Source organism: Lytechinus variegatus, chromosome 12, assembly GCF_018143015.1.
Source record: "Lytechinus variegatus isolate NC3 chromosome 12, Lvar_3.0, whole genome shotgun sequence".
Lineage (NCBI taxonomy): Eukaryota > Metazoa > Echinodermata > Echinoidea > Temnopleuroida > Toxopneustidae > Lytechinus > Lytechinus variegatus.
This window is the reverse complement of record NC_054751.1, coordinates 6,033,862-6,061,342: the sequence shown is the minus strand read 5'-3', so window position 1 is coordinate 6,061,342 and position 27,481 is coordinate 6,033,862. Positions and strand designations below refer to the sequence as shown.

The 27,481-nt window shown below is 37.2% G+C and overlaps 1 protein-coding gene across 2 annotated transcripts; it reads left to right on the top strand.

Annotated features, from left to right (window-relative positions):
• Nucleotides 1–668: 668 nt before the first annotated feature.
• Nucleotides 669–27,199, top strand: LOC121425653 (CD209 antigen-like). 2 transcript variants are annotated; one of them, XM_041621795.1, is made up of 4 exons: nucleotides 669–890; nucleotides 5,819–6,130; nucleotides 9,620–9,757; nucleotides 26,722–27,199. In XM_041621795.1, the coding sequence occupies exons 1-4, from the start codon at nucleotides 812–814 to the stop codon at nucleotides 27,030–27,032; spliced, it is 840 nt and encodes a 279-aa protein (XP_041477729.1). In that variant the 5' UTR covers nucleotides 669–811; the 3' UTR covers nucleotides 27,033–27,199. The 2 variants fall into 2 exon arrangements, with proteins under 2 accessions (XP_041477729.1, XP_041477730.1); XM_041621796.1 differs by lacking the exon at nucleotides 669–890 and adding an exon at nucleotides 2,643–2,995.
• Nucleotides 27,200–27,481: the final 282 nt, after the last annotated feature.

The following is a 27,481-nucleotide window of genomic DNA, read 5'->3' as shown; positions in this document are numbered from 1 at the left end:
ACATTACATGGACCTATCCACTGTCACAGCACCAACAGTAACAATAAATAATCCTCCGTGAATAGGTCCATGATACATTACAAGCTGACAATTTTTTGATCAACTACATGGACTGAAGCATATAAGTAACGGTATTACCTGCCATCAATCAAAACGAAATAGATTTTTAAAAAGAAATCCCGATTACTTCCGCAACAAAGATCTCCAACGAACAATTCCGTCTAAAGTCATTGAAAGTATTGTCCAGAGCATGTGTTGATAAGTCATCAATCCCTCATATATCATTCATACATAGACAATAACCTGAATTGTTTGATATGTTTCTGGTGTACTAAATCCAATTTGGATGGAGATTATTTGCGTTTTTACCCAGCATCTGATGATTCAATATTTTTGTTGTTGGTGTTATGAAAGTCCTTTTGTGTCATTTCATTCTGAGAGACAATAAATAACAATGCCCAAGGTTGCTGCGTACGTTGCTCCGTATTCTTTCTCTTGTCTGGTGTACAAAACAATTCAAAATTAATGCCAAATTAAATTGCTTTCGGATTCCCTTCCCGGGTTCTACCGATGGTATTGGATAAGAAAGAGGGGGATTTTCATTCGTCTACCTCCAATCGAATATAAAAAGTGCCTCAATACTGGCAAGGACCATTTCATCTCTATGGTGGAGCAAATTCCGAATCAAAACTTCTTTTACAACTTCTATGACATATTTTTCCTAGCGGAGTCCATGAACTCAGTAGTTTAGTAAAGAAAGCTCAAATTACTGACTTGTTATTTTCTAAAGAAGTGAGGGACAACCATAGATATGATTCATATTCAGTGCCTCCCAATCAACGCCTGTATTGTCGCATTCTTGCTGATAACTTGTTTGTCAAGATATACAGGTAAAGTATACTGATTTTTCTACTTTTTCTTTTATTAGGTTTCATAGTGATTCTGGCATCGTTCCTTTATCATGTTTATTATGGATTTAATAGGCGAAAATACGAAAAGGCCGAATTACCTTGCTCATCGTGAATAATGAACAATTGCATTAATGACTGGAAAAAAATGAAGAAGAATAAACAATAAAGGAATGAAGGAATAAATGTAAATACAAAAATCAAAATTAATATATTAATAACTCGATGAACTTCAAATAAAAACCAGATGCCTCTTCAAGCACGGGACATTCCCTTGAAAAAAAAGTTATGTTAAACAATGGCAAATGATTTTAGATGGTGCACCATCGATTATGACTTAGTGTTATATCCGTGATATCATGAAATAAAATGTTATTTCTAATGTAATATAAAAAGAAAACTGATAAAAAAACTAACATTATATATATATATATATATGGGTTCGATTCCGGCAGAGACATTTTTTCGGCATCACCAATTTTTCCAAAGGGTAGATAGCTCTGGGGAACCTTGATTTAAGCTACGCCTACCATTGTTCTCTTCATCCATTTCTTTACAATATTTAAATAAAAAAGAGTTGCCAAAAAGCTGTTGTACATGTAAAGCTTTACACATTTGTATTTCTTCTCTCATACGTGTACTGTATCAAAGCAATAGCTTTGATCCAGCTGAGGCATGGCGGCTTGTCATTGTTCAAAACTCACCTTCACCCGACAAAGGAAAATATAATTGGTATCGTGTCGAAAATCTGTCTATCTGACGGTCAATCGGTTTGGGCTCAGCCTAGCCACTAACCCGTCTCTGTGGTCTAGTGGTTAAGGCACCGGCGTTCAATGCTTGGGCCCGGGTTCGATTCCCGGCAGAGACATTTTTTTCGGCATCACCAATTTTTCCAAAGGGTAGATAGCTCTGGGGAACCTTGATTTAAGCTACGCCTACCATTGTTCTCTTCATCCATTTCTTTACAATATATCTTTATCTATATATATATAGATATATATATATATATATATATATATATATATATATATGTATATATATATCTTTCTTTTACAAATGGATGAGTAACAAGATGGAAAGACTGATAAAAAAACTTGTCATCAAATTGTAAGACTTATTTCAATTTCCAAGTTTCAAGTTTTGTTTTCACTTTGAAAGAATGTTTGGAAAGAATTGATGAAAAAATCTGTCATAAAATCGCAAGTCTTGTTATTTTCTGAGGATATAGAATAAGATGCAAAGTGCCAGCTTTTCCTTACTTTTATTACTATATCATTAGTTTATTGTTCTTCTTCACTTTATCAAGGTGATGAAAATGTAAGCTGTCATAGTAAGGATGTAGCATATCTGTTACGTGATAGCATAATTCATAAATGGATAGACATGATAGAGAGATATCTAAAAACAGACGAATAAATAAACGAACAAAAATTCTCAGCCACGTAACCTCGCTCTCGGCAATTTTCTCCGCTGGAAAACGGCAAGCTCTGATTGATGAATGAAGGGCCAATTCATTTAGGATAAGCTAGGGGATTAAGGAGCTATTCAATGAAAGATAACTGATTTTACGTGCTAATGCAATATTGGGCGTATATGATTTACGCTCACTAAAGGACACTTTCATTTCATCAAAATTTGAAAAAAGTGCATTAATTTGTTGAGCTCTTTTATCTCATTGGATTCTGTTTAAATTGGTTTGGAATAGAATGCTTCGTCCAAGATGCATATTTTTGTGTATCAATAAGGACGCGTTTTACGTTTGGAACTCCATTATCAAATAATAGATGCAGCATTATATTTTCTTCTATCGAGGAAAAAGCATCACTATTTCGGGCTTCGTAAAAAAACAAGGAGTGGTAAAACAATAATCGCACATCTCGTATGCATGTTATGGGAGATGATGTTTCTTTTACTTGATTTTTGGATTTGCTGTTTTGGCCTCGGATATTGATAGAAGTCAGTCATCATTTAAGACTTACAGGATATATTCGACTGTTCGAAGCATATTGCCCTTTCAATATTAGTTAGAGACATGATTGGCCAGTATATCATATTGACAGGAATTTTATGGCAACTCTGTTTGACTGGTATGTATTGTAATCACGATGTTCTCAGTATTTTAAGTAGCCTGTTTGCAGTGGATTGTTGTAAAGATCCTTTGTGACAGCGTTGTCATATGGCGACCCCGTAATCTGGAAAATTGTGTGATTTTTGGATAGACTCGGTGACGAATAATTATTTTTGCGACAGAGGGGAATTTGCTGATTTGGTTTTGATTTTATTTGTACAAAATATAAGTATGAAGGCTTTTCATTAGTGATATGATATACAAAAATATCATAAAATGTCTTGACCTATAGAACAACTTATCCCTTTTTGGTTTTTTTTTCAGAATACACCGTGTGTGCCCCTTTGTCATGTTTGTACACCCCGGCTAAAAACATACCTTATTGTTTCTTTGAAGCAAAGAAAAGGGACCTAATACCTTGGAAAAGTTATTTTAATGGCAATTAAATGTGAAAATATGATTTTAAGTCTTTGGTGATATTTTATTCAATTTGGAAATTTCTCAGATGTCTATAGGGGTTCGTTTGTCTTACTCAAATCTGGCAATATAAACACGATGCTAAGTTGAGGAGATATCCTGTTTGGCTATCCGTACCTCAAACAATCACAAAATTGCCTCATTATTCTTTACCTTCCGTATAGTCCACATGCTGGCCCTTCGAGATTTTTTCCCCTCCACTCTCTGCGCACCTTCCACTGTACGTTTCCCTCCACACTGAACTTACCCAGTGATCGGCGACCCCCGAATTTCGGGATAGGGTTAACTATAATACTAGCAGACGCAGCCGACCTGTTCATACCCAATTCAAATTAGTGTACTATGGTACCCATAGGGTTAGGGTTATGTTTTTTTTTATTTAAAAAAGGAATTTTCCTTTATTTCAAAGATGGGTAATAAGAAAATTGCATTTCTTTACATGTCCGGTCGCAGGCCTATGCTGTTAACTTTGATTTTCCATACATGGAACTCTATGATAAAGATATGCAATTAAAATATAGTGTCGTACTTGAGGGGTGATCACGGAGGGGCATGAGCCCCCAGATCGATTGGGGGAGGGGCCTGTGTAAGATGAGTAAGAGATGGAGGATATATAAAAAAGACAACCATCAGATGAATTAAAAAGAAAGTAATATACAGATATCAATTATTGTTATATGATACTGCAACAAATAAAAATAAAAATTTGGTTTTAAATTTGATTTCCTGTTTGTATTTATTACAGGAAATATAACAATAATAAACTAACAGAAAATAAATATATATTGGTCTTACATCAATCTCTTGAAGTGTCAGATGTACAATCCAAGGTTGTAATCCAAATAAAAATCCAAGTCAGTTGGCGAAGATTCCTTAAATTACAGTTCACAATAATTGGCGATGATGAAGTTGATGTTGAGAATAAAGAGTCATTGTATTGAGTTGAAATGTCCGTGAAGACGATGTTGATGATGATTAACATTCAATTTCAGCAATCCTTGGGTTGAAAAGCGGTCATTAAAACAGGTTGTTGATCTCGCTGAGAACTGAGAATTCCTCTCTCAAAGTAATTGCAAACAATTCGTTGATGGCGTGCAAATAATTCCACAGAAGATAAATATGGTATTCCAGTTTGAAATAATCTATGCTCTGACATTAAAGTCTGGCGTGAAACTCTTGAGTTCTGATATGACCATCTCCTTGAAGAAACTACCAGCTTATATACAAATTATTTACTATTATGGAAGATTCTAGTATTGTTCTTACAAGAACATCCTCCTTCTTTCTGGAGCAATCAAATTCTAGAAGACTCTTGAGTGACCTCAGTGAAATTAACACGTAAACAAAATAACTAATCCTATTGTTCTTTTCACTACCTCCAATCCTATTGTTCTTTTCCACTGCCTGAGGAATCTATTGTCTGCCTTACTCTATTTAGAAATAACAAAATTCCTCAGCCTATAATAGGTGTGGGCATTCTGGAATATTCCTAATAATTGTATACTATGAATATCCTTAAAAAGAAAATAACAAAATAAATTAATGAAATTGCTCTTACAATTCTTCTTATATATAACATTATGAATGTTACAAATGGGTGTTCCTCTCGATACCTATATTGAACACATATACCTTATTACACTTTTAGGTATCATTATTACCATGGCCAATAGCAGTTCCTTGATATGGCATGCAATTTTATCGAAGACATGTTGCTTTATTATACAAAATGCTTGCATAGATACGCAAAAATCTTTTTTTTTCATCAAAAGATGATGAAACGAAGGTTCTGTGCTGATTTGTACTTTTGAAAAAAATAATTTCTGCATGCTGCTTCCAGCTATGTACATGTACATATTTTTTTATATTCAATGGCGTATTAAATAATCGTGCTAACTTTTAAGGGAAGGAGTAAAACATGAAACATTTTGTTAACTAAGCGAAACGAACAAGTGAATCTATGTAAAAAATAAAAGAGACATATTTTTGACATTATATTGAGAAATTTAAGGAATATTTTCTTATTCTAGAACCTTTGTGTGTTTGACGAAGAATCACAATTCATTTGTAGAGCATAACGGCTCAATGCGCTCAAAAGGACATGATACTTATGATGCATAGGCCTACGGTTAAATTCAGATTTAATATTTAAATCTCTTAAATTTGTTGTCTCGTTCTCTTTTGATTTGTTTTACAAAGGTTTACACAAAATCTAACTTTATACAACAAAATTCTTTATTTTGGTGACATATGTAACGGAAAATAAAATAAAAAGGGTAATTTCACGTGACAGGTTCACGTACGACATTACTTAGGATTATATTTATTTTTTGTTCTTTTTGATAATGGTTCTTTTTTTTAACAGATGGGGCATGCCCTGATGGTTGGGACAGCGTAGAATCAGGATGTTACAAGTTTCAAGATCTAACACAAATAGCCCCGGACTGGAGTAATGTGCCAACATACGGAGAGGCAAAGGTGATTTGTGCAGACATGGGTGCTAAGCTAGTGGTTTTCAATAGCTATGATGAGCTGGCGAACGTTGGTAACAGTTATGCGTCAGAACGTATGGGAGCTGCACTTGGAATGCCATTTAACTTCTGGGTCGGCTGTACGGACGCGGACGTAGAAGGAACATTTGAGTGTGAAGATGGTACACAACTTTCCCTCAGTAGCGGTAAGTTGCTTAAAGTATGGCTGTAATAAAATTTCGAGCATTTTCCTTTTCTTTAACATATTGAATCAAATTACTGAGAACTGAAGCCAAGACTCGGGGGGGGGGGGGGGGAGACCTGTTGAAAATAAAATAGAGAGCATGTTAGCATAGATGAGTTACAAAAACTTCGTTTGAGCATCGAGTAATGTAATAATGTAATGTAGGTATAGGTCTACGTTTACTTTGTTTCTTTACGCCAAAAGAAAGCAATTCTTCGTACCACCTTTTTGTATTATTAGGCTCTTTAGTGAGTCCTTGAGCATACACATTGTATATACAAATTGGTTACAGCCCGATAGACCGCGGGTCCGTTAGACCGCGGGTCCGATAGACAGCGGGTCCGTTAGACCGCGGGTCCGATAGTCCGCGGTGTGTGTAAAATTATGATTGGTATTGGTATTGGTATATATTTTCCATATCACAATGTAAAAAAAACAATACAATGTAAATGTATGTACATAATAAAAAATCAAAAGTGAGATGGCTGGATATACCCACTCAGCTTTGTTAATGTAACAAAACTGTTCTTCCCTGGGGTCCAGAAAATATGTAACAACAGTTACTGTACATAACATGACATAACAACAGTTACATGTACTGTACATGACATATAATAGAATTAAACATAATAATTGGGCTAAACAATAATGAAAAACAACAAAAATAATACAAGAGAATAAATCTATACCTTAACGCGACCCCCCCCCCCATGTTCAGGACAATATAGTGAAATCCATGTCATCAAGAGGTCAAAAGGTCAATGATACGAGTCCATGGGGTTCTATAACGATGACCCACAGGACAATCGCCCCCTGACATCTACTTCAAGGAAAATATTATCCCCATATTTTTATCGGCGGGGACTGTTACCCCCCCCCCCGGAAATTTACCCTCTAGACGCCATACGGAGCCTCTAAAATGCCATCGACTTGACGACATGGCGAGATACTTTATCTTGCCATGTCGACTAAATAAGCTTATTACATGTATGTCCGCATGGCGAGATCCATACGTTATCCTGCCAAGTCAGTCCACTTATAAAAAGTTATATGTCAACATGGCGAGATATTTTATCTTGCCAAGTCGACTTAAATAATTATGTTACATGTCAACATGGCGATATATCGGGATTCTTACCGGGAATTGTACACTTCATATCTCGCCATGTGGACATATCGACTTGACAAGATAGAACATATGATGTCGAAATAATAACCTTATTAATTACTTAGGCGGCGGAAGCAGGGGGACCTTTCCTCCCTAAATTTGAGGTGGGGGGACGGTCCCCCCTAAATTTTTAGTTGAGAACCTTTTTTTTCTTGCTTGTCAATTTGTTTTCTACGTCCCCCCTCTAAAATACTTTTGTCCCTCCCTAATTTTGGTTTATAACCTTCTTTTTTTTCCTTGTCAAAAAATTTTGGTGGTCCCTCCTAAAATTTTGGTTGATTTGCTCGTCACATTTTTACCTGTGTCCATCCCAAAATTTCAGGTGGATCCCCCTAAATGTTTTGCCTTCCGCCGCCAATGATTAATTAAGACATGGTAAGATAAAATACCACGCCATGTCGTCACGTTGATGGCATTTTCACAGCTCCGTACTAGGGGTAATTATCTGGGGTAATTGTCTGGAGAGTAAATTTCCGGGGGGGGGGGGGGGTAACAGTCCCCGGCGGTAAATAATATGGGGATAATATTTTCCTTGAAGTAGTTTTCAGGGGGTGATTGCCCTAATTGGGTTGTTATAGAACCCAGGCGCGGATCCAGGATTTCGTGGGGAGGGGGGGGGGGGGGCAATTTGACCTGATGTTTGGCGCTTATGTGTTCTTTTCGAAAAATTGCACCCACTCCCATTTGTGGCGGAAGCCATAAAATTTAGGGGGTGTCCACCTGAAATTTTGGGATGGACACGGGTAAAAAATTGGACAAGCGCCACCAAAATTTTTGGACAAGCAAAAAAAAAAAAAAAAAAAAAAGGTCATCAACCTAAATTTTAAGGGGCCACAACACACGTTTCAGGGGGGACGCTTGAAAAAAAATTGACAAGCAAAAAAAAGAAAGAAAAAAAAAGGTTATCCAAATAAAAATTAGGGGGGGACCGCCCCCACCTAAAATTTAGGGGGGACACGTCCCCCCCGGTTCCGCCGCCTATGCCCACTCCCTCCCGGCCAGGCTAACTTAAATTATCTTATAATCACATTTAAAAAAAAATAAAGACCACTTTTTAATGTGTTCTTGAAAAAAAATCCATGAATACATAAATACCAAAAGGTAGGGGGGACACAGGGGCGGTTCCAGCTTTCGCCAATGGGGGGAAGCGCGAGCTGAACATTAAATTTCAATCAGTTTTTGTAATCGTGAACAGGATAGCCATGTAATTTAACGATTGATGCGAACGCAAAGCGTGAGCAGAAAAAAAATCGAGATTTAGACCTAAAAGTGGGCCACTCTGTTCATGTTTTGTAAATCATCAAAAGGATGGGGTCTTCCCACATTAATAATGCGAGCACAAAGCGCGAGAAGAAAATCTTTGATATTCTGATCTGAAACTGGATAACTTTAGCCCCTTTTTCTTTTCTTTTTTCCCATCTATTATTTTCAATATTATTCTCTTCCTATTTTTTCTTCTTCTTTTCCCCTTTTCCTTTCTTTTCCCTTTTCCTCTTTTTTTTCTCTTTTCCCCTTTACTTCTCCCTTTTTCTTTTTCTTTCCTTTCCCGTTTTTTCTCTTTTAATCTTTTTTTTCTTCTCTCCCCCTTCCACTCTCTCTCTTTTTCTTTTCTTCTTTTCCCCTCTTCCTCTATCCCTCTTTTTTCTTATCTTTCTTCCCATCTTCCTCTCTACTTAAACATTCTTCTCTTCCTTCCTCTTTTTTTTCTTCTTCTTTTCCTCCTTTTCCTTTCTCCTTTCTTTTCTTCTCTTCCTTTTCCCTCCTCTCTTTTTTTCTCTTCTTTCCCCCTGTTCTTCTCCCTTTTTTGTCTTTTCTTCCCCCCTCTTACTCTCTTTTCTATTATCTTCTTTTCCCATCTTCCTCTCTCTTTTTATTCTCTCCTTTTCCCTTCTCCCCCCTCTTTTTTTTGAGCTGGGGGTGGGGGTGGGGCAGTTCCCCCTCGGCCCCCATGGAACCGCACCTGATAGAATCCCATGGTCTCGTATCATTTGACCTTTGGACCTCTAGATGACATTTGATATATCTGATCATAATTTTACACGCACTGCGGACTATCGGACCCGCGGTCTATCGGACCCGCGGTCTAACGGACCCGCGGTCTATCGGACCCGCGGTCTATCGGACCCGCGGACTATCGGACCCGCGGTCTATCGGACCCGCGGTCTATCGGGATGTCCCCATACAAATTGTATAATATGTCTCTTTTTGCATATTGAATATAGAGAGCCACATTCTTATTCCTGTTTGCGACTAAATTCATTGCTGATATTCTTTTTGTTTCAGATTTGTGGCTAAGTGGATACCCGATAAGCTCTGTTGGAGGAGGTGGCATCGAAGACTGTCTCTACTATCTTCCTAATAGACATGGCTTGGAAGACACTGATTGCAACGCGCCACACAGCGCTTTTGCCCTTTGCGAAGGTATCTTGAATTTCATCAGAGAATTAAATCACGGGGATCCCCTACATAAAAAAGAATCAAGTCACCTTCAAATCAATAACCCTGTACTCACATCCAACGAACGATTGTGATACTTAAAAAGAAATACTACTAGCAAAACTGTATTCATGTATAGAGAAATACACCCTGGCTTGTAAATATTGGGATATGGGTTCAAACTGATTGGTTTCACCGCTGAAAAGAAAAGAAAAGAAATACACTGTCACTGTACTCCCTAGAACAGGAATCCCTGCAATGTAGCAATATTTGACTAGATTATCTCATTTGACTCCTCTCTCTCGTCAACATACTTTTAAAAGAGTGGATTCTATAGAAGAATGTTAAATAGCCAGTAATCAAACAACATTGACAGCAACAAAAACGACCCTATACTAAGCACTTTTCAAGTCCCCGCTATTGGTCAAGGTGAAATTTTACTGAGATTTTCATTTTGTAAGAAATTTACGTTGACAAATCTGCTTTATGCGCTGAACGCACTGATACCGTAATTCTAGAGCGAGTTGATATCGAGTCACACGTGGATAGATTTAATTTTTCGATTTTACAAGTGCACAGCTCGTTACCAAGAATGCATGTAGCATTCCCATTTATTTGAATACACGATAAAACAGCACTGTCGATTAAATGCGTTGCTCACTGGCATTGAGTGTCGTGGCCAGTGATCGAACCCCGGACTTTCATTGTCTATTAGCAGTCGCCTTAGACCACTCGACCACGGCATCTCGGAATGATACGGAATAACGATATCCTGGATTCTGCATCTTATCATTTCTGATCTTATTATGACAATTTATTTCTTACTATTTATCATATAGAACAAGTAGAAAGATCGACATCATTTCAGCAAGTTGTCTAAAATTACTGACCAAATCGGGCTGACATTATGGTATCCGCAATTATCGCACAAAGCATTTCGCACGCAACACGTACGAACCGTCCTCTCTGCGCACTTCTATGCGAAAGTTACTTTTGCAGAAAACGCATTTAAAGAAAAGTTTTTTTCTTAAACCAGCAATAAGTGCACCTACTAGGAGAGCAAATTATTTACCAGTGTCTTCGTTAAAAAGTTCAGGTTCCAAAGTTTCATCCCGTATCTTTATATTTTCTTGAAGTTAATTATTTACGCCACAGTGGGCAACGTAACAGAGAGGACGGTTCGTGGAATAGATACAGTGCGCCTAACTTTCGCATCGAAGTGCGCAGAGAGGACGGTTCGTGATGCGTGCGACGATTTGTTCACATGTAAATCATTCAGGATATCAGCAAACATTACTGTATCCATTCCCGGTGGCAAGTTTCCTGTGAACTCTGTCTGTTGCTCTTGACAAACAATCCTAATACTTTTCATCCCACATTTTACCCTCTCTCGAACGACTGTTACGATCTTATAATCGAATCGTGCTTATAGTGTAACTCGCCGGGTAAGATCGCGTAAAAGTGTTCTATTGCAAATATAATGTACGAGCGCACAGTGAATGGGGAGTTTATGCGAGAAAATACTTCAGTACAAAATATTCACGCACAAACACTCTGTATGTTTCCTTTTTCCAACTACTTAAGTTTTTTTTTATTTTGGGGTGGGGGGTTGTAATCCGTTCTAGAAAAACACATCTTTCTAATCACAAAATAAAAGAGATTTAAGACATATAATAACCTGGTAAAAGGCTGCAGCATATTTTTCATTTAGAGCAAGTCATAGGCGATCGTGTACGTGTGCATGCAGTGGGTCCTATGTGTGCATCCGGCGTTGGTGTCAGGTTGGTGTACAAACAAATGGTACCAAACAACACAGAGGCAGTGCGCGTACACACCGGACATATTTTCAATAAGCTAGGGAGCGAGTTACTCTATAGCAGGAGTTTACAGTTTAAGACCGTAATAAACCACTCGATTAGTCGACATTAAAAAAAAGCTGACTACAAAGAGCATAAAATGGTGGGTCTGGTCCTGAAAAATATATTTAACTACATTCGCATCACTTAGAATTAATATAGAAATGAATAAAGTGGAAAATATTATGTATCTTTAATTTCTAAATCGGGTCCTGGAAATCTAGGAAGGGCACGGCCCTACAAATTATTTGCCGTTGGAGGCTGGAGTAGCTCGAAACATGTCAGAGGAAAAAAGTGATTCAAGGCATATTAAAGAATATTCTTGTCCTATCATCCTCGCGATTGAGGGTTTCTATTTTTACCTAGCCATCTTCGTCATGTTCATCAAATTAATAATTCAGGTCCACATTGTTCATATTGTAATATTGTTACGATACTGCAACAAATAACAAGTGTTTAATTTCCTCTTTGTGTTTAATTTCCTCTTTTTTATTACAGGAAATAATTATACATAAATAAAACAAATAATGATCTTACATAAATCTCTTGAAGTGTCCGATGTAAAATCCCGAAGTGATGATACTATATCCAAGTAATAATCCAAATGATAAAATCCCAGTTGACTGGCGAAAATTCACAATGATGGCGATGATGAAACTGATGTTGAAGTACGATGAATAATAAGAGTCACTGTAACGAGTTGAAATGTCCGTGAAGACGATGTTGATGATGATTAACAGTCAATTTCAGCAATCCATGGGTTGAAGAGTGTTCATTGTTATAGCCCAATATATATTCCAGGTAGGCTGGGAAGATTCCTTATTGATGATGGCCAAATAATTCCACACAATATAGATATTCCAGGGAGAAATAAACTGCTCTGATCTGGTGAAGTGATCTCATATGATGTGATGTGATCTCCTGCTCTCATATGATGTGATGATCCTTGGAAAATCTGCCAGCCTTAAATACTAAATTTCAACTGTCTAGATCATTCTAAAAAAATTCACCACCATAGAAGGTTCTAGCACCTTCTTCCAAAAGAACATTCTCCTTTCAGGAGCAGTCAAAATCCAGAAGACTCTTGAATGACCTCATTGAAATCAGCAGTGTCAATAACATAGCTAAGCCTATTGTTCCTAATCTCTATTCAGAAATAACAATAAAACTCCTTGGCCTTTTAAATAGGCAAGGCCTGCATAATAAAAAGACATTCTGGAAAGTTCTTTACAATTCTTGGCTATCCTTAAAGGGAAATAACTAAGAGATGAATGTAATTGCTTTTAAAATTCTTTTACAATTATTCTTATATATAACACCTCCCCCACCAGGGAAAAGAAAGCTTTACCGTAGTAAAGGTTTCTTTATGATTAATTTTTCTTTTAATTGTTCAAAGTCATCTTGATAAATCATTTACAGTTATCGTGTACAAAGATATAGTACTTAACGAACATGTTAAAATAAATGAACATCAAAGATGTTTTCTTCAAATGACACACTTGGTCAAAATCATGAATAATTTCACTTTTTATACTCTTGACAGAGCATCAGCAATTACATTATTCTTTCCCTTTATGTGAACAATTTTCAAAGGGAATGGTTGGAGCATTAGGCTCCATCTATACAGTCTTTGATTCTTTGTTTTGAATTTCTCCAAAAACACAAGAGGATTGTGATCTGTATAGACTGTAATCTCTCCATTGGTTAGATACACCTCAAACTGCTCAAAGGGCTACACCTCAACAGCTCAAAGGGCTAGTACGAGACTCAGGGCCTCTTTTTCAATAGTTGAGTACTTCTTCTGAAATCGATTGAGTTTCTTAGAGAAGTAGCACACTGGTTTTTCGATGCCTTCTTCATCTTCTTGGAGCAATACTGCTCCTACTCCAACATCACATGCATCAATAGCTACTTTGAATGGCTTTGTGAAGTTTGGAGCTGCCAAAACAGGCTCATTCACCAAAATGGCCTTTAATTTCTCAAATGATCTTTGACATTCGTCAGACCAAACATACTTCACTTTTGCCTTCAGCAGGTTTGTCAGAGGACTAACCACTGTACTGAAATTTGGAACAAATTTCCTGTAGAAGCCACTCATACCTAAGAATCTGAGCAATTCTTTCTTAGTTGTGGGAATTGGGAAGTCTAAGATAGCTTGTATCTTGGCTTCTCTTGGTAGCACTTGCCCTTGACCAACCACATGACCAAGATATGTAACCTTTGCCTTGGCAAATTCACTTTTCATCAGATTCACTACTAGATTGGCTTTGTCCAGCCTGTCAAACAGTGCTCGCAAATGATTCAGATGATCATTCCAAGTATTACTGTATACTAGGATGTCGTCTATGTATACGACACAATTGTCAAGTCCGGCAATCACTTGATTTGTTAACCTTTGGAAGGTTGCTGGTGCATTTTTCATTCCAAAAGGCATGACTTTGCATTGAAATAAGCCTTCAGGTGTGACAAAGGCTGATATCTCTTTGGCTCGGTCAGTCAGTGGCACTTGCCAATATCCTTTAAGCAAGTCTATCTTTGTGATATAGGCAGAATTTCCAACCCTATCAATACAATCTTCTAACCTAGGAATTGGATACGAGTCAGTCTTAGTTACTGCATTTACCTTTCGGTAATCAATGCAAAATCTCTGAGAGCCGTCTGGCTTTGGAACCATTACAATGGGAGAACTCCAACTACTCTGACTCGGTTCGATTATGTCATTATCTAACATAAACTGTATTTCCTTATTCACCATTTCCAACTTGCTTGGATTGAGCCTATAAGGATTCTGTTTGATAGGTCTTACATCACCTACGTCTACATCATGTACAGTTAAAGGTGTACGACCTGGTTTGTCTTTACATACATTCTCATATTCTCTTAACAGGCCAGATATATCATTTCTCTGATCTTCAGGCAGATGTTTTAATGCCTCATCCATATTTCCTAACATCTCTGAGTTAGACAACTTTACATCACATGGTTCGTTCTTAGATACATCTGTATAAGACAATTCATTATCTGTCTTTCCATAGCATTCTTCTTCATGTACATCTACATGCTTTTCTTCTTTGACCTGCGTTGTACCTATTGGCTGACTAGCCTCTCGCTCAAAGTATTCTTTCAACATGTTTACATGACAAACTCTTTGAGACTTTCTTCGATCAGGGGTACTGATCACATAGTTGACATCATTCAATTTCTTTTTGACTATGTAGGGACCACTAAACCTAGCTTTCAAGGGCTCACCTTGCAAAGGCAACAACACTAACACTTTGTCTCCAGGCTTGAAACTTTGCTCTTTTGCATTTTTGTCAGCGTGAGCTTTCATTTTCCCCTGCGACTCTTTCAAGTGTTCCTTAGCCACATCACAAGCTTTTGAGAGTCTTTCTCTAAACTTTGACACATAGTCTAGAAGGTTTACATCATCATCCTGAACCATAAACCTCTCTTTGATCAGCTTTAGGGGACCCCTAACCTCATGACCATAGACCAATTCAAATGGACTGAAACCCGTGGACTCATTCGGGGAATCCCTAGTTGCAAACAGAAGGAATGAGATCCCTTTATCCCAGTCATCGGGATAGTCTTCACAATAAGCCCTAATCATGGTCTTCAAAGTCTGATGATAGCGTTCTAACGCTCCTTGGGACTGTGGGTGATAAGCAGAGGACTTGATCTGCTTTATTCCCAACTCCTTCATAACTTGCTGAAATATTCCTGACATGAAATTTGACCCTTGATCAAATTGAATTTCCTTCGGCAGACCGTACCTAGTGAAAAACTGCACTAACGCCTGCACCACTGTCTTTGCAGTGATACTCCTCAAAGGTATCGCCTCTGGAAACCGTGTAGACAAGTCCATGATCGTCAAGAGAAATCTGTGACCCGACCTCGTTCTGGGTAAGGGTCCGACACAATCAACAAGAACCCTAGTAAAAGGTTCATCAAATGCAGGAATGGGTATCAATGGAGCAGGCTTGATAGAAGGCTGTGCCTTACCAATAATCTGACATGTATGACATGTCTTACAGAAATGCACAACATCTTTGTGCATCTTAGGCCAATAGAAATGCCTCATAATTCTATCTTCTGTCTTCCGAATACCGACATGACCTGCCATAGGTAACTCATGAGCCAGTTTCAGAATATCTGTGCGGTAACAAGGAGGAACTACAACCTGGTGAATTATACACCAATCTTCATCAGCTGGTCTCCGGGGAGGTCTCCATTTCCTCATCAAAATGTCATCTTTGACATAAAAGCACCCAGGAACCTTATCAGCCTCAGCCTCAGAACATGCTTTTTGTGACAAGCTTTTTAATTATGGGTCTGCCTGTTGTGCCTGTACAAGGGAGGATTTACTAACTATCATTGTTAGCAACAGAGCCTTCAACACTATCCCCATTCAAATCCTTGAAAAAGGTTTCAGCTAACTAGACATCAGTACTCTCCTCTACATCAGCAGATTCCGCATCACCCTTTTCAGCTCTACGATTCTGAGACCTAGTAACAACACAATCCGGGAAAATCCCAGGAAAATCTTCCTGCAACAATTCAGTTTCAGCTACCTCAACGGGCTTCTCCGAAACCACTGGAGATGCAACAACTTTATCTCCAGCCAAGTCGTTACCTAACAAGAAATCAACACCTTCCATGGGTAATTCTGGAACGACACCAACAGTCACAGGACCACTAACTAGGTCACACTTTAAGTCGACCTTATGCAAAGGAACCGACATAAAATTTGGGCCAATACCTTGAACTAAGACGTTGGCATTCTCTGAACTCTCCGGAGGAAGAGCCGAATCCCCTGGCACCATCAGGGACTGTGCAGCCCCTGTATCCCTAAGGATCACCACTGACCTACCAGCAGCACCAGTCGAACAAGGGGATACTTCACCATCATGCAAAAAACTTCTAAAAGTTTCATCAACCTGTTTGACTTTATCAGCAAATACCAGAGAAACACTCTCAACATCTCGATTGGGCTCTGATGGAACAAACTCCATCGAGGAAACACTTGTTTGCTTGACAAAACCCATGTCTTTCTTAGTTTTGGTTGGCATTCCAACCAATTTCCAACATGATTCTTTCAAATGTCCCGATTTATGACAATGAGTACAAATTTTGGAACTACGACTCTCAGACCTTTTGGTTGATTCTGTGCCCCCACTAGCCTGATTCTTGTTAGCGTCTTTGTCCTTGCTTGCATATTTTCCCTCACTAGGTTTATTGTGGGATTCAAATGACCCTTTTCCTTTCTTTTTCCAATAATTCTTGAAAGGAGGTCTATAGTACACAGCTCCTCGTCATAATATTAAAGGTTACCAAAAATTTTCTGTAGAATCTGATTTTTTGTGCTATTTCCCCTATTTTGAGGGTGCTGAACATGAATCTGCTTGTTGCCAAATTTGTAAATGCCGTCTTTGACCGTTGCCATGGCAACAGATTAATTTCTCAAAAATAGCATGTATACCCATGTAAATGGTAGATAAACATGATAAAAATTAGCAAATAGATTGAAATCAAGGTTCCGATTAAATACAAATGCAATTAAGAAATATTTAAGATCATCAAAATAGTTCCAACTGGCCCGTTGCCATGGTAACGGCTCATTTTTCTTCCAGAAAAGTAAAAAATTTGATTTATAGTTGTAGAATCTGTTTTTTTTTTGTTTCATTTTCCATGCGTTTACAGTGTTAAACATAGGAGTGATTTTGCTAAATGTATAAATACACTCTCATTACATTGCCATGGCAACCAAATAATACCTTATTTGGTAAAAAAGGAATAACATGGTAAAAAAGATAATGGCGAGAAATACAATAAAAGCGACCTTATCTACATGCGTTGGGTTTTTTCCCAATCATTTAGAACAAAAACTACAGGAAGTATTCTGCAGGAGTTTATTGGAATGATAGGATTTGATGTTGCCTTGACAATGTTTGAATTTAAAGATAAATAGGAATATTGCAAATTGGCCGTTGCCATGGTAACAGCTTATTTTTCTCAGAAAAGTATCCATTTGATAGAAAATATTACAGAATCTGAATTTTCTTTCATTTCCTCTAATTACAAGATGCTATATCTATATATGCTTGTTGCTAAATGTATAAATACCATCTTAAGCCATTGCCATGGCAACCGAATAATATGGGGGAGATAATAATGGAAAATACCATAAAAATCACAATCTACTTGCGTAAATTTTGAACCATTCGTTTAATATTGAACAAAACATACGGTAAGTGGTCTGCATGAGTTTATTTGAAAGAAAATAATTACTGTTGCCTTGGTAAGACTTGCATTTAATATAAAATATGAATGCAACCCCCCCCCCCCTATTGCCATGGTAACAGCTGATTTTTCTCAAAAAAATACAAAGTTGATAAAAACTTCTGATTTTCGTTTCATTTCCCCTAATGTTAGGGTGCTCAACATCCATATGCTTGTTAATGTAAAAATACTCCCTCAGGCCATTTTCAATTTATAATAAAGTCCAATTGACATAATCATTATCATTAATCATAAAGTTCAAGTTTCAGGTCATATGATCAAGGTCTTAGGTCTTTTACGATCGCCAAGATTTGGCCATGTTGTATTATCATCATTGAATCTCATCAAGTTTCTGATAAGGCAAAACTTTGAGAGAGCATATAGGTATTCAACTATCACTGATCATTGTGCAGGAGATTCAGGTTTAAATTCTGGTCAATGAACTTTGACTGTACTGTGGTATCAACATCAAAAACTTTACTTAGGTTTATTAATTTTCAAGTTAATTATATCACATGTCACAAGGTGAAGGTTAAGGGTCTTTTGAGGTAAAAAAAAACTTCTCAGGATTCTATTATTAAATGAATGGGTTTTTCATGAAAGTCCCACATTGAGTCTACATTAAAACATGGAAGAATTTTATCTTGTATCCTCAAAAGGTCAGTTGTATCTAATAGAAGGCCAGGATTATGTCAATTTGCCAAATAAACTTTAGAGTTATAATTATTATCTTTAACAGCTTTCTATTAAAGGTCAAGTCCAACCCCGATAAATGTTGATTTGAATAAATAAAGAAAAATCATACTAGCATAACGCTGAAAATTTCATGTAAAAGAAAGTTGTGGCATTTTAAATTTTGCTTATTTTTCACATAGCAGTGATATGCACAACTCAGTAATACGCAAATGAGACAGTCGATGATGTTCCTCACTATTTCTTTTGTTTTTATTGTTTTAATTATACAATATTTCATTTTATACAGATTTGACAATAAGGGCCAACTTGACTGAACCATATAGTATTAAACAATGCTAATTACATGTGTTCATGGAGGAATAAAACTTTGTATTAGACATGAGAATGAGGAGAAAATAGGAAAAATTCATATTTCACATAATAAAATGCAAAAGACATAGTGAGTGGATGACATCATCAGTCTTCTCATTTGCATACCGACCAGAAAATGCCAGTATCTGTTTTTTGTGAAATTAAGCGAAAATATAAAATATAACTTTCATGTTTTACATCCGATTTTGATGAAATTTTCAGTGTTGTGTTTGTTGGATTTTTCTCTTTTTATTAAACTTAATTTTGTGTTGGGGTGGACTTGTCCTTTAAAATAAATACATTTTAACATTTATAGCAAGTTCTTCATGTAAACATGCTCAAAGCACTTTCCAATATAGCTTAACATTGTGGGGGCGTCGTGGTCTAGTGGTTAAGCCTCTTTCTTTCAATCTGAGGGACATGGGTTCGATTCCCAGCCGGGGTGTGTTTTCCTTTTAAAAGCAAGAAAATTATCCATATTGTACTGCAACCCAGGTGAGGTAAATGGATACTTGAAGGAAGTTGTGAGCATCGGATGCGGTAGACTAGCTCAGCCAGGGTAATATAGGAGCACTATACAAATCCTAGGCTATATTAATTAATTTATTTTTTTTTAAATTGAATAATTCTACTCTACAAGTGCTTACAATATATTAAGTGGGTGTTATACATAAAATTCAAAAAATAATTGTACAGAAGGACATGAACTGATTTTGAATACTGGGACCAGTGAAACTTGTGCACTGTTTACCCAAGTTGGGGATAGAAAAGGGTATGGAAAAAACCCAGCATGAAATGTATTGTGGTGTCAAGTTATTAATTGACAAGTAAACAAAGCAATTTTTCTATGATTCTGTTTTTGACCAGTAGCAAGTGAAGCTCTTTGAACAAAGGAAACATGATCATACTTTCTGGCTGTTGTAATGATACCGACTGCTCGATTCTGAATGTGCTGTTTTGACTATATCTAGGCGCCTGAACCCCAGTGATTGAACAGCATGATGGCAAGCATCATCCGTCAATATCTTTCCGGCCATTATATTGTATCATGGTAGCTCCATGTTTGTATAAATGGGAGTTTTGGGTTTTACAAAGCGAATTTACTTGCTTACTCGTTAATGACAAATTAAGTTCAACACCTAGAATTCTAACAGATTCAGCAGATTCAGAATTACCAATTAACAAATGAACATGGGCAGGTAAATAGTGTCTATGTCTAGGACTTTTTGTTCATTCAAGAGTAGGCTTAACTTTATTTCTTATCATTGATACATTAATTTCCTGAATACAATAGCATTGTGATAACTAGTTGGAGATTTGGGAATTAAAGAAATCAAATTCAACATTATTCTGCCTCAAAGTGTCCCCAAGTGGTAATAAATACAGAGAAAAAACTATAGGTCCCAGTACAAAACCCTGAGGAACGCCATATTCAAACCCATCACCCATTTTTAATTACTACCGACCGCCATTCGTTTTAAAGGCAAGGTCAGTGTGTCAAATGTAAATGGGCCCTGTTGTACAAAGAGTTACGATTGATCTGATCAATCGTAACTCTATGGAAATTCATCAGTGTCATAATTTTTTCTATGAAAAATTTGCACAATGTCTTTTGTAAACAAAGGAAATCACACAAAATTGTTAAGAAATTAATGACTTTACAGATATACATTCATATCTAGAAATCTTTTTTAACAAACCTGCATTTCATATGCTGATTTTGCTGGCTTTTCATAGTTGCGATTGATCGGATCATGCAACTCTTTGTACAAAAGGGCCCCAATTTTGATTTCTTGACTCTAAAACCCCCAAATAAATATTTTGAGCAACTCTCTATCAAAATGGAATAATTTGTGACCCTTAAATTGGCAGCCACCTTGGAGTTAGAAGTCGGGGGTAATTCAATTCAGCAAATAGTTGTCGCATGTCAAGTTCTTAAAAACTTTACCCCTAAATCATTATTTCTGTCAGATTTCTAGTCAAAATTGCCCAAAATATTCTCAAAATTGTCTCTAGCTGAATTCTCCCAAATTTCACAAACCCTTAGAAAAATTGGCATACTGGCTATTTTTTCGTTATAAAATTAATTAGAGCACAAATGGTCAAAAAAAATCTTTACACTACACATTCCTCACTTGAACCTGGGAAGCGATTCGCTAGGTCCATTGGAGAGATTGAGCGTTGACCACAGACTGTAGGTAGTTGGACAATAGGGTGACCCTTTGATTATGAGCAGAGCCATCAAGGTATTCAGTCAAGTGAAGGAAGCTACATCTTCATTTAAGTCTTTTTTGGGCAGGTTCATACTTAAAAGAGTGGATGAAGATGGTTATCTTCTTGCTTGTTTTTTCCACCTATGCTGATACATCTCTTCTGATGTGTGGATGGGCAATACCACACTGTAGCTAGAGATCATCTGCTCTTGTTTATGTCGCAGCCAGTAATTGCTCTGCAAGCAGCATTCAGGGCTGTAACAATCGTGGCAGCATGTGATGACCTAAAACGGATAAGGACTGCATGCTCAGCAGTCAAGTAGCAAGAGCAGGAGCTGACGCACGGATGGTTTTGCACCTGTTCCCATTTTGTGTTCGAAAGCTTCTTCAGGATGCTGTTCCTTGCTCCAACTTTAGCCTTTGTCTTGGCAACATGTTCTTTGTAGGTAAGGGAACTGTCTAGGGTGACGTCAAGGTAGATTGGCTTACTGGTGTGTTCCAACCATTTTCTATACCATCTGACCCTTAGTTACTGGTCTGCATCTCTGTTTTTTAGGTGGAAAGCACTGACTCAGTGGGTTTTCTATGGATTTGCCCAGAGATGATTTGCAGCGTAGTAAGGAGTCAGGCCTACCAGAGCATCGCTGAGTGCTTTTTCATCTCTTCAAAGGACTGTTTGTGTGAAGAAATGCAAATGTCATCAGCGGACAGGTAGCTCTCATTATTTGGATTGGTTGGTCATTTGTGTAGATGATAAAAGAGTAGGACGATGATGCTTCCTTGTGGGAGACCTTTTGTGTGTCAGCCATCTGCTACTGGAACCACTGAGATTCACAAAACCGTTGATTTGAGAGCATGTTCTGAATCGTCTGTGTCAGGCCATGGATAGGTCCATGGTCACCTCAAAGACTTTCCTTGTGAGTATTCAATGATTGTGTCATAAGCTTCAATGAGGTCAACAAAGGCTGCTCTTTTTATCAACCCTTCCTCGAAGCAATCTTCAATGTACTGTGTCAGATTCAGCAGTTAACTAGTACAAGACTTTCCAGGCCTAAATCCTGCTTGTTCTGGAATGAGGAGCTCATCCACCAAGGGAGCAATGTGGTGGAGGAGCCTTTCAAAGATCTTGTATGACAAAGCAGAGATATTGGCCTGTAGCTCTTTGGGCTGGCTTGTGTTTTGCCTGACTTGAGTAAGGCAACTACCCTTGATTTCCTCCATAAGTTTGGCATTGTGCTTTCACTCAAGACAGTAGTTTAGCATGTCAAGCCGCCGTTGGAGTGCAACAGGTCCAAGATGTTTCATCTGTTCACAGATCGAGGACATCGTCCAATCCAGCTGCCTTGCTGATCTTCATTGCTTTGATAGCATTGCACAAGTCGTTCATGCTGAAAGTTCTTGTGAATTCAGATGACTCTTGGCAGGCTATTCCCAAACTTTGAGGATGGAACTTCGCTGTTCACTAGAAGCTGGCTGGCCACTTGGCCGGCGGTAACTTGGGACCTACATGTAGATTGGGACTTTGTAGAGTCATTCCCAAGGATCCGAATCTGGTGTTTCTGCTGGCCCTGAGTATAACTTGTATGGCATCCCTGTGGAATATTCTTCCTTGATGATTTCTCCAGCAGCTCTAAAAATGTGTCGTAATGAGTAGGGAGTGCAGAGAGGTTCTGAAGATATGTATCCAGATCTATGAAAAACTGCTCACAGTTTACTTTCTTCAGGTTGAAAAGTCTGCAGGAGGGAACTTTGCGAGGAGTGATGTTTACCATGACATCAGGCAATTTGCAACATTGATATTTATCATATGAAATTAAATTGATTAACCACTATCAAAGCAATAGCAACAAGCATATCAATGTCTAGCAACCTACATGTATACTTTGGCGGAAATGAAAGAATAATCGGACATATCTTTATTAAAATTTGTTATTTTCTGGTGTAAATGGAGCCGTTACCATGACAATAGGCCATTTGCATCATTGATATTTATTAATAAAATCAAGCGTTGCTAAGGAAATATTCATTTTATTATTCTAATTAATTAATGCAGAATACTTACCGGAATTTTGCTTTAAAAATTAAATTAATGGGTCAAGCCTTTCGCACGTAGATTAGTTCGTTTTTACTGTACATCCACCATTACCTTTTTCAACAGGTTATTTTTTACCAAATAAGTTGGTATTTGGTTGCCATGGCAATGGTCTCAGATGGTACTTACATAATTACCAACAAGCATATTAATTTTTAGCAACCTAAACTTAGTGAAAATTAAAGGATAAAAAGTGACTCTACATGATTTTATCAAAATTTGTACTTTTCTGAGAAAAATAAGATGTTACCATGGCAACGGGCCATTTGCAACATTGATATATATTTTTAAATTCAAGCATTGTCAAGGCAACATCAATTCCTATCATTCCAATAATCTCATGAATAACACTTATGTAGTTTTTGTTCTAAATGAGTGGGAAAACCCCAACACATGTAGATTAAGTAGCTTTGATTGTCTTTCCTGCCATTATCTTTTTTTTCCATGTTATCTTTTTTTACCAAATTAGGTATTATTTGGTTGCCATGGCAACGGAATAAAAGTGTATTTATACATTTAGCAAAATCACTCCCTATGTTTAACACCCTAATCGCAGGGAAAATGAAACAAAAAACAGATTATACAACTTTAAATATTTTTTTTACTTTTCTGGAGGAAAAATGAGCCGTTACCATGGCAACAGGCTAATTGGAACTATTTTGATGATCTTAAATATTTCTGAATTTTATTTGTATTTAATCGGAACCTTGAATTCAATCTCTTGGCTAATTAATATCATGTTTATCTACCAATTACATGGGAATACATGTTATTTTTGAGAAATTAATTGGTTGCCATGGCAACGGTCGAAGACGGCATTTATAAATTTGGCAACAAGCAGATTCGTATTCAGCACCCTAAAAATAGGAGAAATAGCACAAAAAATCAGATTCTACAGAAAATTTTTGGAATTCTTACTACTTGCCGCCTACTACTATCTCCACTACCCTTAATGTGTGACCTCAAATTCATCAGCTACTATGGCTGCTTTACTGACTTCAGTAACTCTATGGTCATCTAAGTGAGATTTAATGCCAAAAGGAAGACTCATTTTGAATTCTTCTAGGAGGACAACTTCCCTAAGGTGAACAAAATCTTTGTCAACTTTCAGTGATCTATACCACTTATCGAACATCATTTCTTGTTCCCTAGCAAATTCAACATACGTCTGGCCTGATTGTCTTTGCATGTTCCTAAATTCAACAACTATGTCTGTACGCTTCTGGTACCAACTCATATGCATTGAGAATTGTTTCTTTTACTGTAGCATAGTCACATGATTGCATTTCAGAGAGTGAAGAATAGACTTTTGCAGCCTTTCCAACGAAAACACTTTGGAGGAGAAGAGTCCAGTATTCCTCGGGCCAATTCAGTCTCTTGGCCACTTTTTCAAATGACACAAAATATGTATCAACTCCCTCTTCATCAAATTTTGGCACAAGGCGAATGTTCTTCGCCACATCAAAGCCTTGGGGAGATTTATCTTTAGCAGAGTTAGTATTTGCATGAGCTAACTCCATTTCTTTCAATTTCAACTGGTACTCTAATCTCATCTTCTCCATTTCAATGTTTTCTCTGATTCTTTCCTTTTCAATCTTTATTTTCTCCATTTCAAGATTTTCTTTGATTCTTTCCTTTTCCAATTCAATGTTTGCCAGTTGGATCTGAGCATCCTCTGACATATTGATAGAAGTTTCAGACTCCTCTGTAAGCTTCATGTGACTAGCTAACAAGTCAATTATCTCTGCCTTCTTTAAACCTGGGGCTAGAGATACACCCAAATGATCACAAACTGTTATCAAATCATCTTTCTTCAGTGACTTCAAATGATCATATGACAATTCTGTCATTGCAAGAAATTCTTCAACATCAAATGTAGCCATAGTGAATATACACAAATACAAGCACGTAATAACACAGTACAGTATATTCTAGAACTTTCCAAAAATTTCCAGAATGTTTTCAGTTAAAATTGAGATTTGTTTCAAACTGACTTTCGTCTCAAATTGGCTTTCGTTTCCTGAAAAACTGGTTTTAGTTTCAAATTGGCTTATACAAATTTGGTTTTCGTTTCCCGGACAAGCCCCCAAAATTATTTGTTACGATACTGCAACAAATAACAAGTGTTTAATTTCCTCTTTTTTATTACAGGAAATAATCATACATAAATAAAACAAATAATGATCTTACATAAATCTCTTTACATAAGTGTCCGATGTAAAATCCCGAAGTGATGATACTATATCCAAGTAATAATCCAAATGATAAAATCCCAGTTGACTGGCGAAAATTCACAATGATGGCGATGATGAAACTGATGTTGAAGTACGATGAATAATAAGAGTCACTGTAACGAGTTGAAATGTCCGTGAAGACGATGTTGATGATGATTAACAGTCAATTTCAGCAATCCATTGGTTGAAGAGTGTTCATTGTTATAGTCCAATATATATTCCAGGTAGGCTGGGAAGATTCCTTATTGATGGTGGGCAAATAATTCCACACAATATAGATATTCCAGGGAGAAATAAACTGCTCTGATCTGATCTGGTGAAGTGATCTCATATGATGTGATGTGATCTCCTGCTCTCATATGATGTGATGATCCTTGGAAAATCTGCCAGCCTTAAATACTAAATTTCAACTGTCTAGATCATTCTAAAAAAATTCACCACCATAGAAGGTTCTAGCACCTTCTTCCAAAAGAACATTCTCCTTTCAGGAGCAGTCAAAATCCAGAAGACTCTTGAATGACCTCATTGAAATCAGCAGTGTCAATAACATAGCTAAGCCTATTGTTCCTAATCTCTATTCAGAAATAACAATAAAACTCCTTGGCCTTTTAAATAGGCAAGGCCTGCATAATAAAAAGACATTCTGGAAAGTTCTTTACAATTCTTGGCTATCCTTAAAGGGAAATAACTAAGAGATGAATGTAATTGCTTTTAAAATTCTTTTACAATTATTCTTATATGTAACAATATGACTACAAGTTTGTGATCAAAATACATATAATCAATTAACTTGTTAACATGACATATGAAATCCCAAATGGTGTAGGTGGGTGTAAGCTTTATTTCTCACTAAGCTATACAGAAGATGACCGTTCACTTTAAATTATCTGTTATTCATGTCCCTTTTTAACACAATTGAACCCAGCCTTTGGTATCAGTATATGGAAATAAGTTCACATAGCAACGGACATAACTCCAGGGGTGTGTCACAAAGATTGATGTGTGATTGTAAGTCGTGTAAGTTTCAGCCTGGCTTAATACGCAATCTCCTTGATTAATACGCGCGCCCTCTCAGCAAGATCTGACCAATGCAGCGATGCCTATTTATAATTTATGCAACTACAAATCAAACTTAAATGCATCTTCTGTCACTATTTGAATCTTTGTGAAACACCCCCAGGAAAAAAATGGTTGATGTTTATTTTTTCCATTATTTGACCTTCTGCAGTTGACCCGTTGCCAGAAGCCACTACCCCAGAGGCCACGACACCGCCTCCACAGCAATCCCATAATAGAAACCCGTCAGGATTCTACGCGATGGCCAAGGATGACAATGGGAACCCTCGGAGAAACTACTGTCTTTCCGCCGACCCGATGAAGATCATAAGCGGCGTTAAAGATAAAATACATTGCGCCGGTGAATGCGGGAAAGAAGAGAACTGCGCCTCATTCAATTACAAAGGCAATGATTGCGAACTGTACGATAAAAATGGGATGTTGACGGATCAAGATGGATGCTTGCATTATGTGCGCCTTTAAACTTAGCCGAAAGTATATATCTTGTAAAATGGATGAGTAACAAGATGAAAAGACTGATGAAAAACTTGTCATCAAATTGTAAGGCCTATTTCAATTTCGAAGTTACCAGATGGTTACACGTTTTTCTTTCTCGATCAGATCCCCCCATAATACAATAATTGTTTCAGTCTGACATGAAAAAATACCGCCAAAATCGAAAGTAGAGCTGAGTAAAGACATTCTTGGAATTTTGTCTCTATACAAACAGTCTAGGAGCAAATAAATAAAAAGGAATATACTGTACTATAAAAACGAAATGCGTCGAACTGAACTCTGAAGTGAATTGGTATTAAAAAAAGATTAAAACAAATGCTTTGTAAAAGTTGCCTCTATCAAAATGTCGTTGAGGTTGTTAGCATTAGCTCTCTCTCACCCTCCTTATGGAATTTCATTACATATAGAACAATGAG

What these genes read in the sequence shown, in the direction of transcription:
- LOC121425653 (XM_041621795.1), top strand. Translation starts at nt 812, where the DNA reads ATGATTCATATTCAGTGCCTCCCAATCAACGCCTGTATTGTCGCATTC. An exon ending in TTGTTTGTCAAGATATACAG is followed by an intron (nt 891 to 5,818) that starts GTAAAGTATACT and finishes TTTTTTTAACAG; the next exon opens with ATGGGGCATGCCCTGATGGT. An exon ending in CGCTTTTGCCCTTTGCGAAG is followed by an intron (nt 9,758 to 26,721) that starts GTATCTTGAATT and finishes GACCTTCTGCAG; the next exon opens with TTGACCCGTTGCCAGAAGCC.